Source organism: Microchirus variegatus (assembly GCF_963457635.1).
Source record: "Microchirus variegatus genome assembly, chromosome: 6".
NCBI lineage: Eukaryota > Metazoa > Chordata > Actinopteri > Pleuronectiformes > Soleidae > Microchirus > Microchirus variegatus.
The window spans coordinates 11,231,163-11,245,269 of NC_139807.1; the positions used below are offsets into that span (position 1 = coordinate 11,231,163).

The following is a 14,107-nucleotide window of genomic DNA, read 5'->3' on the forward strand; positions in this document are numbered from 1 at the left end:
AGGCAGGATAGAGCAATGGAAAAGCTGCTATTTGATCAGACGATGCAAATAAACCAAAGCATTAACAAGAGGATCAAGAAAAACTTGTAATGATTACATATATGCATATCTGCCTCCCACTGTCAATAAGAATATAATCCATTGTTTATCTGTTTTTTTAATTTTCTTGAAAAATAACATAAACAACATAAAGTGAAAAAGTCTTCCGAAAATAATTACATTGCTACAGGATTCCCATTTTGGTCATCTAATAGAGGAAAACACATTTACACAAAAGTATATATTTATATACTTGTATTCATTTAGGGGATCTGGAGAGGAGACCTTTGAAACAGAACCACTGGACTTGAAGGGAAGAAAGAAATGATCATATCCCCACTCAGAAAAACCAAACCAAACAAAAACAACCATAAGATTATTGTTCATGAAATCGGTAAAAAGTAGATACATTTCTTATCCATGAAAGGAACAAAAAAAAGTGTATCAAAGAGGGGTGGGAAAATGTTTTCATCGAGAATATTAACATTTTTGCTCTTAATATCGTCTCTGTACAAACACAAAGCAAGTTTGGAAATTATAGCACCTGAAGTCTAATGGTTGTTTGAAAATGCACCACGATTCTGACACTGTCCTTGGCTTACCCCATACACTTAGTGTAAGTTGCCCTTTGTTGGGGTGAGGTCTTGTTGCCAAGACAACTGCTCTCAGTCGTTTTACACTATTGCTCAAAAAAACAAAAACAACCCTCAACTCTCCATGTACACTTCTCTGCTGATCAAGCGCTGCACCCAAATGCCTCATTAAACCAAACATACAGCTCGTAAACACTTGCCACTCAGTAACTCACTTTTATAAGTCATTGTGTCAAAAAACCTGTCACCTTTCATCATGTTTACAAAAAAATAAATCATAGCGTAAGTCATCAAACAACTTATCAATTGCTCTCCCGATTTGGACAAATAATCTATTTGGAGCACCAACATGTAGCTGAAAGTTTAAATATATAGTATAAAAAATAAGACTTTATAGGGATCAGGCAAAGCGAACAATGCAGTTATAATCCAAATGGATGAAATTCAAGAAGGCTGTAGTTTGTAATGCAAGTCAAGATTGGCATCCGACAAAAAAAAGGAAAAAAGAGGTTGAGTGGTTTGTGAAGTCTAATGCGGCTAATTAATTGCTTGTTGCCCAAATCCTGGCAAAAAACTGTGCTTTTCCACACAACATGTATTCCCAAATGAACATCTGCAAATAAAGCTCCTGAGTCTCTTTTAGGTACACAGGAAAATGTGTAGAAAAGAAACACCGTTACAAACCCTTCTACCGACACCAGCTAAGTGAGTAAGATGTCCCAGGTTAGACACCATCACTTCTTTTAAATGACACAGACGTATGTGAATTTCCCACCCCTTTGCTTGTGAACCAAAGTCACCTCTGCAGTGAAGACGCAGATGTTTAGGATATCCTCTGGATCAGTTTTTCGTCTGATAGGCAGTAGAGCGTGTTGACTGACAGCTCAGAGATGAAGGTCTCACAAGCCTTACGGGAAACTCCTTTACAGCCTCGCAGGTCAAGCACTGAGATGCAAGAGAGTCGGCGGAGGTACTTAAGACACGTGTCTGTCAGTTTACTGCAGCCTGGGAAATAAACAGTTGAAGAGAAAACATCAGTTGTGGGAAAAAAACTAGCATGTGAATCTTTGTTCTTGTCCTGTACATAGTTAGCTGTTCCACTCAGTCTCTCACCTCCCAGGTTGAGTTCTGTGAGCGTGTTTCGGGTAGATGAGCCTACTGCTGTCAGCAGGTTGATGGAGTGGTCGGTGAGGCTGTTGCAGTGGGAGAGGTCTAGTTTTGTTAAATGGGGCATGTGGCGGATCACCAGGCGCAGAGTGGAGTCAGTGATATCCAGGCCAGCGAGTCGCAAACAATGCATGGTCCGCAGCTGGCTACGATTGTCACAGCCTGGAACAGAGAATTTTTTGGGGAAAAAACAGTGTAAGGAAGAAATACAACAAAACATATTAGAGGAAACAACCAGATGTAACAGTGACGTTGTGGCCATTTTCCTCACCTGGAGGGCTGACTAGATCCCTGATCTGAGAGTCTTTGACTCCGTCTGCATATCGCAGGTCGAGAGAACGGAGGAGAGGGCAACCAGAGGAGCAGAGAGCGGAAATAGACGACCAGGAACATCCTGCCAGCATCAGATCCTTCAGCCCTGAAAACACGATAGAGAAAGACAAGATTTTAACATTGTCATGCTTACATCAATACATTCTGTGCTCACAACAATTTAGTACTAGTACTATTTATGTACTGTAATAATTTTGTTTTATCAAATCATATCTATTCACATATATATCACTGTGCATATCTATGTACCAGGAAGTCGGCCAATCAGCCAGTTGAGCTGCTTTTTTGAGATGTTGGTCCAAGAGAGATCGAGTGTCACAGGCTGTCTCTTTATGATCCCAGTCAGAGCCTGAGGAGTGACAGTGCGCTTGATGCTCAGGTCAATCCGTGTCCAAAGCCGCTTGTCTAAACACCTGTGGGGAAGCAAACAGTCATTCGTTTAGAAAACATCCATTTCAAGTCTACTTATTAATTCCAAATCATTTCAAATCCCTCCATCATTAAGTTTTCCTTTCCAACATATGTAGAGAAACTAAAGGTAAACACATTATTACTGACTAAGGCCCGGGTCATAATTTTTACGTGTGCACAGAGGTCACAAGGGTTGAACCTGCACAAACATCCTAAAACAAGATGAGCAGCATTACATATAAGAAATGTTAATGAATTACTGCTGTTTTCCTCTGCATGATGTAAGCTACATAACAAAAACAAGATGCTGAGTCAGATTTAAATAAAACGGTGTGGGTGATTCTTGAGACACACTCAATCTAGGCAATCACTTCAACTTGATTGGCTAGATTGCTGTTAAACACAATATCTCTGGTGACTCACAATCAATCTTTGGATAAATAGACACTAGCTTCAGAAAGCACATAAAGCCTGAAGCAGATACCCATTTTTCATTGCTTTATGCTAATGAAGAGAGGTTATAAACAATTGAGATGTTAACCAAGATGTTTTTTTTTATTTGTAATCTATGAACCAATCCAACATGGAACTTTCCATCTAAACCCAACACTAATGAAGTGAGTGAAGCTCAGAGTTCTTACCATTTGTACCAGTTCTTACAGACAGCCATGCAGACACAGAGATCTGCTCTACTTAAGTAGCGGAAGACGGACACCCACACCTCCCTCTCACAGCCCGGCACACTGAGTCCACTCTCCCGGTCTGCCTCACTCCCTCCTTCCTGCAGGGTGGACAGAGGGGTGCGAAGATGTGTAAAATCCGAGGATGAAGAACAGGAAGCGCCATTGCTCAGTTTAGCTGGCCTGCTCGGCCTCTGTCTTTTCGAGACCTCCAGCCTCTCTGGATGGGAGGTGCGAATAGCTGTGTGTCCACTGCGTGTATGAGGGGGTGTGAGCATACTGGAGGGAAGATCGGAAGAGGGGCCACGATTTCTAATCGGGGGTCTGGCAAGGGCTTTAGTCTGGTTATGTATTGTGGAAGTAGCAGTTTGAGGGGCAATAGCCTCCAATTTGGGAACAATGGCTGATGGGTCCTGCTTGGCCCTGGTTGGCTTTTGGAGTGTCACTTTAAGATACGAGTTGTCCTTATCCCTTGGTTGACTGTCCTGCTCCACCTCCTCATCTTCCTCGTCTGCACAATGTTGATTGGCAACCTCACTCCCTTCCTCCTCTCCTTCTTTGGCTGCTGGTCCTCCTCTTCCCGACTGTGGCTGGTTCTCCTTATCCCCTCCCATGCCGTTGTTCTGCTCCCTCTCCTCTTCCTCATCACTGCTGCTGCTGCTGTTGGTACTGCTGCTGCTGCTGTCTTCACTCTCTTCTTCCAAGTCTCCATGGTCTCTCCCACCTCTGATTCCTCTTCCTGCTCCTCCTCCTCGCAGCCGAACCCCTCTACCCCTCCCTCTTCGGGGCTCTCCTTTGGACTCATGTACCAGACCATGGGAAGACTCCTGCTGTTGGAAGGACCTGGTCACTCCCCGAGAGCTGGAGTGAAGGGAACCACTCGCCCAAGTGGAGCCTTGACCTCTACCCTGAGATAATCTGCTGGTTGGAGAACGCAGCCGCGACAGCAGCCTGGAACTCAGCAGTCTGGGAGAACGATCAAGAGTTGACTGTTTCTGTTGAGAGAAAAAAATAATAATAATAAATGTTGGCAAATAAAATAAATAAAATAATGGATGTTTCAAACACCAAATACAGTGCTACGGTACGATTTGAGTAGTATTATGTTTTTAATCAATAACTAGCCCTTGTCCTCAAGAGAAGTACCTGAAAACAGTACTATATTTACATAAACCGTACGTTTAGGTGACTGCCAAACCCATGGTTGAACTGCATATTTAACACAGTAGTTTGTATCAAACTACTACATCTCTCATTACGAAAGAGGCCTGTTAACTTGAACAGTATTGCCTTTTCACAATGACAATGTTCGCAAATCATCCACAAATGGCACCTCTGTAAAAAAGTGTAATGTCAATTAATTAGAATATATAAAGATGCTGGACATGTATTCCAGAGAGTTGTGGTTACTTGGTAAATGTGCTATATACATGTTGTAAAAAAAGTGCATTACTTACCACCAAGAGTTTGCTACGCTCCAGCTTTATCTGTGATAAACAAAAAGAGGTTGGTGTCAATAATAATATTTAAAGAGAAAAATACACAAACACAGTTAACGAAACAAATGTCTGACAGATGTCAAGAATCAAATCTTCAAACCTTTTTTTTTTTTTTTTTTTTAAATAGAATGTTTTTTTTGTATCTTTTGGATAACAAAAAAGACATTCAGTGACTAAAATGGAAAATAAAAAAATAAATAAAAAACAAAAACGAAAAGAAGCTGTCTGTCATTTCTTACACCACAGCCAGCTAACTTTAAAGGCTTACAAAACTATAAGGTAAACTGAATAGAGTATTAATTAATGAAAATATCTCCTTTTTTTACCCTTTTCTTAAGTCTGAGTTCCAGTTCACTTGCTCTTTTGCGATTCTGTTGATGTTGCAGTAAGAGTTTTTGAGAAGGTGGTGGTGCAGTGGATCGAGATTGGGGGTGGTTCCGTGCCCCTCGTCTTGCCGCATCACCCACTCCAATGCCTTCCCGGTGTGCAAGCTTGGATGGTGGCATAGAGGATGACGCCTCCGACTCCCCACTTTCCTCTCCACTTTCACTGGAAGACTGGTGTGGGAATAAAGGGAAGAGATGATAGATGTGAGTGAAGAAAAAAATGGTGACATTGTTAGCATCAAGATCTAGTGGAGATCACACATTAAGAAAATGTATCTGTATCTGACACCACAAAAGGACAGAGAAAATGAGGCAACTCATAATATGTTAAACACATGCAGTACTTTTGGTTACCTCTGATCCTGAACTTTTGCCTTGATAACATTTGGGACATTCCCAGCAGCTGGGCAAATCCTCATTGATCTTTCCTTCACCAGGTTCCTGAAAGACAGAATAGCTGAGAGTCTGAAACACCCAGTACTGAAGTACCACTACATTAAAATAAAGCTTGTAGGCAGCAAACCACGCCAGTTAGTAACCTTCACTGTGTCTAAAGGAAATTACCTTAATGCACTGACGATGGGCAATCTGTGAGCAGACCGTACACTCCATGAGTGAGTAAGTGCTTGGATCCGACTCATCTGATTCACCTTCTCTACATATGGCACATCGAGCTGTGTTTGGCAATGCAGGCTGGAAGAATAAATTAAATGTTGTTTATGCTTGGAACAAAATCTGATTCTGATAACTCTGAAAACGACAAGCATAATTCAATGCTAAATATAGTAAATGTGCATTTTAAATATTATAGCTACAATAAAGAGATGGAAACCTGCGAAAGAAAAATTGTGTGAGTTACCATCACAATACTTTTCACATCATACATGTATAGATGGGCAGCGTTATTTGGTCCCATACATAAAAGGACAGTGTGGGACGTGACGACTCACTGATAGACACTGCCTCGTAATGCAGCCTTTCTTCATGCGTCCAGGGCCACCAAACTTCCTCATGTCATGACAGAACTGGCAGTTGCCACACTCCTTCCTGCAGCATCCGTCACAGCGCTTGCATCTCACCCTTCGTCGCCTCAGAGCAGAAATGCTGCAGCTTTTGTTTGGCCTCTGGCCCAGTTGCCTATGGAGGTTCGGACCCAAGCGAGGACGGTAAATAATAGGTTGAGGGGGAGTTGGGGGCTGGTACCATGACGGCTGTATAAATGACAAACAAAATTAGGTTAAAACGGTGTCTCGCAAATACACAAAAGGCAAGGGCTTTTTCTGATGAAGTGGAGTCCAACACTTTATGTACCTTTGGATTAAGTAACATAAAACAAATACAAATGCCCAACTATTTGTGCTGCACATCAGCTTCATGCTCAGTCTTGGAACTATGTTTAACTGCATTGTCCCAATTAAACAAATAAAAAGAAAAAAAGAAATAAGTACTAATTCTAAATATACCATATCACACTTACAGCTAGTGACAAGTACATCAATAGTGCTTTTACTCACCCTTTCTGGCCACTTGACAATGGGCTCTCCAGTGTAGGACAGCTTGCAGTTATCATTGGCATGCTCCTTCAGAACAGCCTGGACAGATGGAGAAGATTAAAAAAAATGTATAACACTAACAATTATTGATATTATTTGGACTTCTAGCATGACACAGCACCATGGAAACTGTAGTAGAAAACTGTTACATCTATACTTCAAAAATAGCTTTGATTTTCAAGCCTATTTTCAAGGTTTCTTGAGATCTTTGTGCTATGCTATTAACCAAAATCAGATGTGTAACTGGAGCCAAACACATGCTGTATTGACAATACTGATGCACGCTATGTTTGGATTTAACATAGGGAAGGTGAAAAAATTGCAAGATAAACTGAAAAAGGAAATTAGGTGGCACTAACCCTCATGTCCTCGAGCAGAGCTGCAGCATTCCTGATGCCTACAGGGACACACTTTTTGTGGGCTGGCAGCTCCTCCAGCTTCCCCAAGAGGTTCCCCAGTCCCTCCATCTCAAAGGGAGTCAGCAAATGCTGAGGTTTGGTATCTGGATTTACTCCATCTTCCTCTTCCTCTTTGACTTCTACCTTAACGTCGAGTTTTTCGGTGTCGGTGTCAATCGCATCTCCATTGACAGTGCCATTGCCAGGATCATTATTGTCAGGAAGGTCATTTAGGTCAGTCGGGGTCAGGCCTGAAAAGACAATGTGCACGTCGTTGAAGTTCATGTCAGTGATGGATTTAAATAAAATGAAGGCAATACTATTATTCTGTGATAACCCATCCTCACCTGTGCCAAGGGAGTATTTTTGGAACTCGGGTGTGAGGTGGGAGATATTGGTCAGGCAGTACAAGTATCTCTCCAGGACATACCAGCACATCTCATAGTAGAAAGGGTAGCGGAACTTTGCTGGCACCTAGAGGAAGAGAATGGTTACAACATTTATATAAATATTTTATACATATTTGTCAAAGAAAGTTTAATGTCTGTCTTTTATCAGTAAACAGTGCACAAAAGCAGTCACTCTTCATTATATTATTTATCAATTGTTTTGTGTCTAAAAAGTGTGCAAAAGCTCTAGTCACTGATATTGGTAGTATCAACAAATATCATGAGTTCATGTTTGGGAGCAAAACAAATGGTGTATGCTCAGCTTCATGACAGCAATTTAAGACATGAAACTTAAGTGTGTATTTTGTTAACAGCTCACTACTGCACATTCAACTGCATAAAGAATATTATTAATTTCACAGTACACTTCAGTGTTATTTTGTTACATTGGTTCTTGAAATTTTTTATGATTTACCAAATTCACTATCACAGTAACTTACAAAACAAAGCAGCAGTACAACAACCACAAAACTGCTGGTTACCTCTATGGACCTCAGTATGGGCCTTTTACAAACTACAGTTTCCAGTCAGAAATGTCTGAAGGCTGAACTGTTAGCCTGCCGAACAGTTAATTAAAATGGGGGTTTTCAGTGGCTAAAATAATTTTCTCCTATGGTCCCTCCGGCAGCCTTATTTTCAATTAGAGTGAGCCTCAGTGTTTCAGGGTGGTTTTCCAATTCAGGAACTATTATTTTAATATTGCATTGTTGGGAAATCTCTCGATTGTGAGATGAAGCAATAAGCAGTGTGTATATCAAGAGGGTATTTAAATATCAACAGTATTGGAGTAATATCACAGCTGCTCAGTGCTCACCCGTGTGCGATCCTCAATGCTGTAGATGTTAAGTTGCATGGGAATGTTAAAACTGTGGAGGAAATTCCCACCAAACACCAGTGTGTCTTCTGGGGTGTACACAGCATGGATCCACCCTAGAAAAAGATACAGGACGTTGGAGACCATGGTCAAAGTGCAAGCAGGTGGGAGCACAACATATAGGTGTATGTCAATGTTATGTGCAGAAACAGACCTGATGGGATTATGAAGGTGTTGCCTTGGCAGAGTAGTATCCTCTGACAGTCATGACACTTGTCCCCCAAGAAGATGTCTCCCTGCTTCCCTGATAAAACCCAGTTCTCGTACATCTCCAGGTTTTGTGGTGAAGGTGGAATCAACCAGAACACCTGCAGGACCCATATGTAAACCATTAGGTATGAAATCAACTAAATACATAAATAAATGGCCATAGAACCTATGTGTATTTAATGGGAAACGGGGATAAGATGGAGTTTGCCCACAATCATAACCACCTCATAACACATAAAGCACACCATGACTGACCTTTTCTCCTCGCAGGATGTGATACCACACTGAAGTGCCTCCAAAGTCGATGTGGAAATCTGTGAAGCAGCCCTGCACACTCATAAGACAGTACCTAATAGGGGAGACGAAAGAGATAGAACACAGTGGCGGTTCATGTTGTGTTGTATGTTATACTGTACATTGTGATATCTCTGGTTTACTCACTTTTGCACTTTAGGATAATGCATATCTATGATTGCGTTGGTGGAGTCTCTCTGTCTCTCTTTGAGATGGCGTGGCCACATGTTGTCTACCCAATCAATAAGGTCCACCTGGATGCAGAAAATGGTTTAAAAAACAAACAAACTATTTAATCCCAAACAAAGACTGATTCTGATAACCAACAGGAATTTATACATGTACCCTGGGACCATACCAAAGCTCTAAAGCTATCAAAATAGCATACACAGTATTAAGAGATTAGGAAAACTGTGTAAAATATATTTTCCTAGTTCATTAGTAAGAATTTAAAAAGGCCTCATGAGCACATCTGGTTAGCTGTACAACTGGGACATTGGTCTTGTTGATTTCTGGCATTAACATGCATCACAGAATATGTGAACAAGCTCATCAAATCACACCAAGCATTAGAATCTTCAACTGCATCAGGTGGCCATTTGCAATTATATCTCACTTCCCTATTCTACATACAAGAATGAAACATACATAGTGTCTGTTTTTTTAAATCACTGGGGAGCAGACTTTCAGTTCTCAGTCTGACAAAAAAGGAAGATGTCACAATAACGCTGTAGGGCTTCCTTGGCATGTTCCAGACTGTATACATCTCAGCAGGCATTTCAAAATGTTCACATATCTTAAAGGACAGAGTCAGCAAATTGAAGAAAACATTTCTTGTGGTTCAGGACACACTGCCATACAAATATTCCTTTCGGAATGTGGCCAAGACCATCTGACCTAAGTAGGTCCCCCATTAAGATGTGTGCTAAGAGTCATTATGTGCATCCTCACCGAAGCTGGTCGTTTGACAAGATTCTCCAGTCTGGTGTGGCTGAACTCAAGACTGATGACATTGTACAACTTTTCTCTTTCTGATGGTGGTGTCTCGTAGTAACGTCGCCACTGAGCCATTGACATTTCGATTCCCTTCTGAGTGTTCACGTCCATCACGTCTACAATGCGTCGGCTACCTGTAGGACAATTTGAAGAGATTCAGTGCATTGGAGATGCCACTAATGTGATCAATATAAATCATATATTAACTCAACAAGTGCTTATTCAGAATATGACCTTATTTGGAACAAGCTCAAAAGAAAATGTGGCATACTGTTGTCCATATTAACACATTTCTAATGCAATGTGTTTACTCACAGTATATTCATTCATAAATGATATTATTATAGCTATATACATAGACTTCTTCTTTTGGGGATTGATACTGTGGTTCATCTGCCTCCATCTTGCCCTATCCCTTGCGTCTTCTTCTCTGATGCCAATTGTCCTCATTCATATCATCCATGAACCTTTTCTGTGGTTTTCCTCATCTTCAACATCTTTTGTCCAACAAAATATCCCTATCCCTCCTTGCACATGACCAAATCTCTCTTACTTTATTTCCAAACCGGTCAATCCGAGCTGTCCCTCAAATATGCTTATCTCTAATCCTGTCCATTATATATCTAATATTCTGTTGTTCAGGGTCTAGCATGAGTAACACTAACATTGCAGATAATATTTTGTTTACGAAAATGACAAAAAAAACCAGGAACTTACCAACAAACAACTTGACATCACTCACACTGAAATCTGGGTCTGGCATTCTGCAGAAGAGAAGAAAGGTCTTTTTACATCTCTGTTCCCTCCATACAAACACAGGGACATGTGTATTACAATCTATGTGGACGTATTTCAAATTTGAAAAGATATAATAAAACGAGATAACTCAATGAATAAACCGTAAAAGGAACTGGACTCACTGTAGCCCAAGGCCATCGGGAGCAGCAAAGATAATGGGATCCCTGAGCCCTTCCCTCTGAATGTATTCAAATGTAAAATCTAGAGTAGACATGCACACAGAAACAGTGAGACAGGAAGAAATTAAAACAAAATATACAAAAAACAACACACATTTGGTTATGTTACAATATGGTATCGATAAAAGTAAATGTGTTTCAGCTCACCTTTGCCGTCCATGTGTTTGACCAACTCAGTGCCAAACCTTTCGCATTGCAACTTTTCATCCAGGTCAAACGTCCGTTTACCTTCAATTTCATCATCTGAGATCCCATCATCCTGGTAACGGCGCCGCGTACCTGTACGCTGCGGACCAAACCAAAAGTCTTTTAGGCTTTTCCATGACAAACGGACACAATGATTTGTAGAGAGTAATAAAAAGAAGACAGGAGAAGGCTGGAGTAACTGTGGAAAATATGGGTTGGTACACTGAATTCAGTTCCACAACAGGAGAAAGCAGGCCTACTAAACAGACAACAGTTCTAATTTCAAGACCGCATATGTAACCACATAATACAATAAAAATAATTTAATAATTTATCGGTTTCAAATCATTGATTTCTCATGAAACTCATGAAACTATGCTTCATACAAAAAATCCCACTACAAAAACCAAATATTAAATTCAAATACAGATATAAAAACACAATAAATACTCCGCAACATTATAACACATTTAAAATGCTCTTATTGAAGTCTCATTACAAACACATGAGGCGAAATGTCCCTATAATTCTAAGACAAAAAGAAAGTAAAACTAAACATAATAAATGCATTCACTCCAATCAAAGAATAAATCACAATAAATCAACCCAAGCTGATCAGTCAGTCAGCCACCAAATCAGTTCATGTAGGAGCCAAACAATACAGCATACAATAGCAGGGGTTAATCTTCCACACACACACAGCCCCCTTACTCCCCTCCTGCCATTCATCCTATGCAACACTGCTTGGATAGACAGATGTATCAAGCACAGCACCCCCTCTCTCACAACTCCCCACCCCCACTGCTTCACAACAAATGCAGTATTATCTAAACTGTGAAGCTGTTAAACATTCATAAGGGATTCACAGATCATATTAATTCATACTAGAAAAACAGTAGATTGAAAAAATTAACCCCGTGGTGTTATATTTACATTAATCTAATGTAACAAAAGAAAGCTACTTACTTATTGATAAGTTATTGGGTGTGTTCAACATACTATCAACACTAACGCTATTTAACTTGACGAGTTAAGAGTGAACCACTGTCACAGCTCAAAATCTGGTACGGTCAGGTTGTGAACTTGACCTAATCTTGAACCCTCCAGACAAGTTCATTACCGCTATTAAAGAGGACAACAAAAACAAGACAGGGAAGCTCCACTGATACATGGCATGGTAATATAACAACTGTGTATTAAACACAGTGAATGTGACCCACTACGCTGCTTCAAGTCTGTTGAAAAGGCTGATAGCATACATGAAGCTTGACGTAAAAAAACATAACAATAGGGAAGTAAACATAACATAAGTGTTCCGGGAGCTAACACTCTTAAGTTACTCACCAGGCGTTTGCTGTACCGTGTATGAGGATCATCCATGATCTGCGGAGGCAAAATAAAGTTTCAAGAGTCGCGTTAAATCACAATAATTAAAACAGCCCGTAGTTCCAAACGTGTGATGAAGCTCTTTTGAATCAAACCGCATGAAAGTGGAGCCCTTGCTACATAGCTATGCTAACGTTAACGGCCAGTGTTGCATTAGCTAGCATGTAAGGCTAGCAACACACAAACACGACTACAAACATTTATGGTAAGCACGCGTCGCTGTGCCAAGACACGCGCAGACCGGAACGACTGCATTTACACGGACATGTTTAGCGCAAATGTGTCCATTTACAGGCATTTTAGCTCGCGCTGTGGGCTAACGTGAACTAGCTGTGACAATCCCTTTCACAGCCGTCGGCTGTGACGCTAGTGAGCTAGCTGACATTAGCCACTATCCGGCAGTTGTTGAGCTTCTTTATCGTTACCTCTGCGTTTCAACTCCTTTCTGTCGTAGCGGTGAAAGTAATGTTTCCTAATTAGACCGTCCGACGCCTCTCGTTAAAGTTTCTCCCCATGTTAAGAGCAAACAGCTGCGTATGGTGTTGTGTTTATTATGGTGCGACAAAGTTAGGACGATTCGACGCTCCGAGCCGCCATTTTCAGCTGGGCAGAAAACACACATACGCATACACACAAACCAGAAGGAGAAAAAACGTGACGACCCGCCTCCTTATTTACATCACCAGCACTGAACATTATCATTCACGTCACTCATTGGGCGCCGCACGTGCTATTTAAACATGATTAGCATATGCGAAAGAACGGGGGCGCTTGGTTTGTTCACCGGGTCTGAGGACTCCTTTACTTCTATTACTTCCACTAGAAACATTGTCTTTGATGTAAACGTGCCGCAATAACAGGGAATGTAATGATTTTCATTATTCTCCATTTTTGTTTGTAATTACACAGCCTTAGAATAATTACACACATATTCTAGTCAATGTATGGAAAATAAATAGGAACTAACTCATTTGAGGTAATGAAAAATACTGTTTAAACAGGTGGGTATGCAATTTTTGTGTGTACTTTAATTAGACATCTTGCTGTACCCAGAATTCTGTAATGTAACAATTAAAACGTCCTCTTCTGCCATACTGGCTGCCATTCATATGTGACCTCAAAAGCAAACTATACATTAAAAACTGTTTTAAAAAAGAGTGGAGAAAAGTGATGCAGTGGCCTTAAAGATGCCCTTGTGACTTTGTTGCCTATGGGTGCCCTTACATTCAAAAAGGCTGCTGTTATGAAGTAACTACTGTCCCCACATCACAGTGTCCCAAAGGATGTCCTTAGAGGGAATAATATTCAGTGTTGTATATAAAATGCCCACATCGGCTATAAAACCTGATTAAACAATAATATGTGGAGGTCCATATAGTTCACACTTTGGACATACAGACATCTGCCCCATCGGTGCCCTTTTAATTTCCACCCATGCCCTCCCAAATGTCTGTGCACACCACTGTCTATGTACACATTTACTGTTACTGATTTATTTATTTTTTTATTAAAGGTGCCACATGTGAGCCAAAAACGGTTACTACATTCAAATTCAAAATACCGGGGTCTTTTAGGTTTTGTTTTCTGCCATAACTGGCAACCTGTGGTTGCTCGACAGCTGAGACTCTACGGACTGCAATGATTGGTAGACGGCGGTAGGTGGCACCACATGCCAA

General features: G+C 40.8%; 1 protein-coding gene across 1 annotated transcript; it reads right to left on the minus strand.

The window, feature by feature from the left end:
• Positions 1-229: 229 nt before the first annotated feature.
• On the minus strand, positions 230-13,014 carry kdm2ab (lysine (K)-specific demethylase 2Ab). Its single transcript, XM_083890631.1, has 23 exons — positions 12,857-13,014; positions 12,390-12,428; positions 11,007-11,145; positions 10,803-10,881; positions 10,600-10,646; positions 9,838-10,016; positions 9,034-9,140; positions 8,848-8,941; positions 8,537-8,690; positions 8,323-8,438; positions 7,407-7,533; positions 7,021-7,310; positions 6,623-6,700; positions 6,059-6,319; positions 5,673-5,801; positions 5,463-5,549; positions 5,049-5,279; positions 4,681-4,710; positions 3,185-4,218; positions 2,382-2,545; positions 2,071-2,217; positions 1,746-1,961; positions 230-1,637 (listed from the first exon to the last, which is right to left on the minus strand). Exons 2-23 carry the CDS (start codon positions 12,423-12,425, stop codon positions 1,456-1,458), a joined length of 3,927 nt encoding a protein of 1,308 aa, XP_083746757.1. The 5' UTR covers positions 12,426-12,428; positions 12,857-13,014; the 3' UTR covers positions 230-1,455.
• Between the last annotated feature and the right edge of the window lie 1,093 nt (positions 13,015-14,107).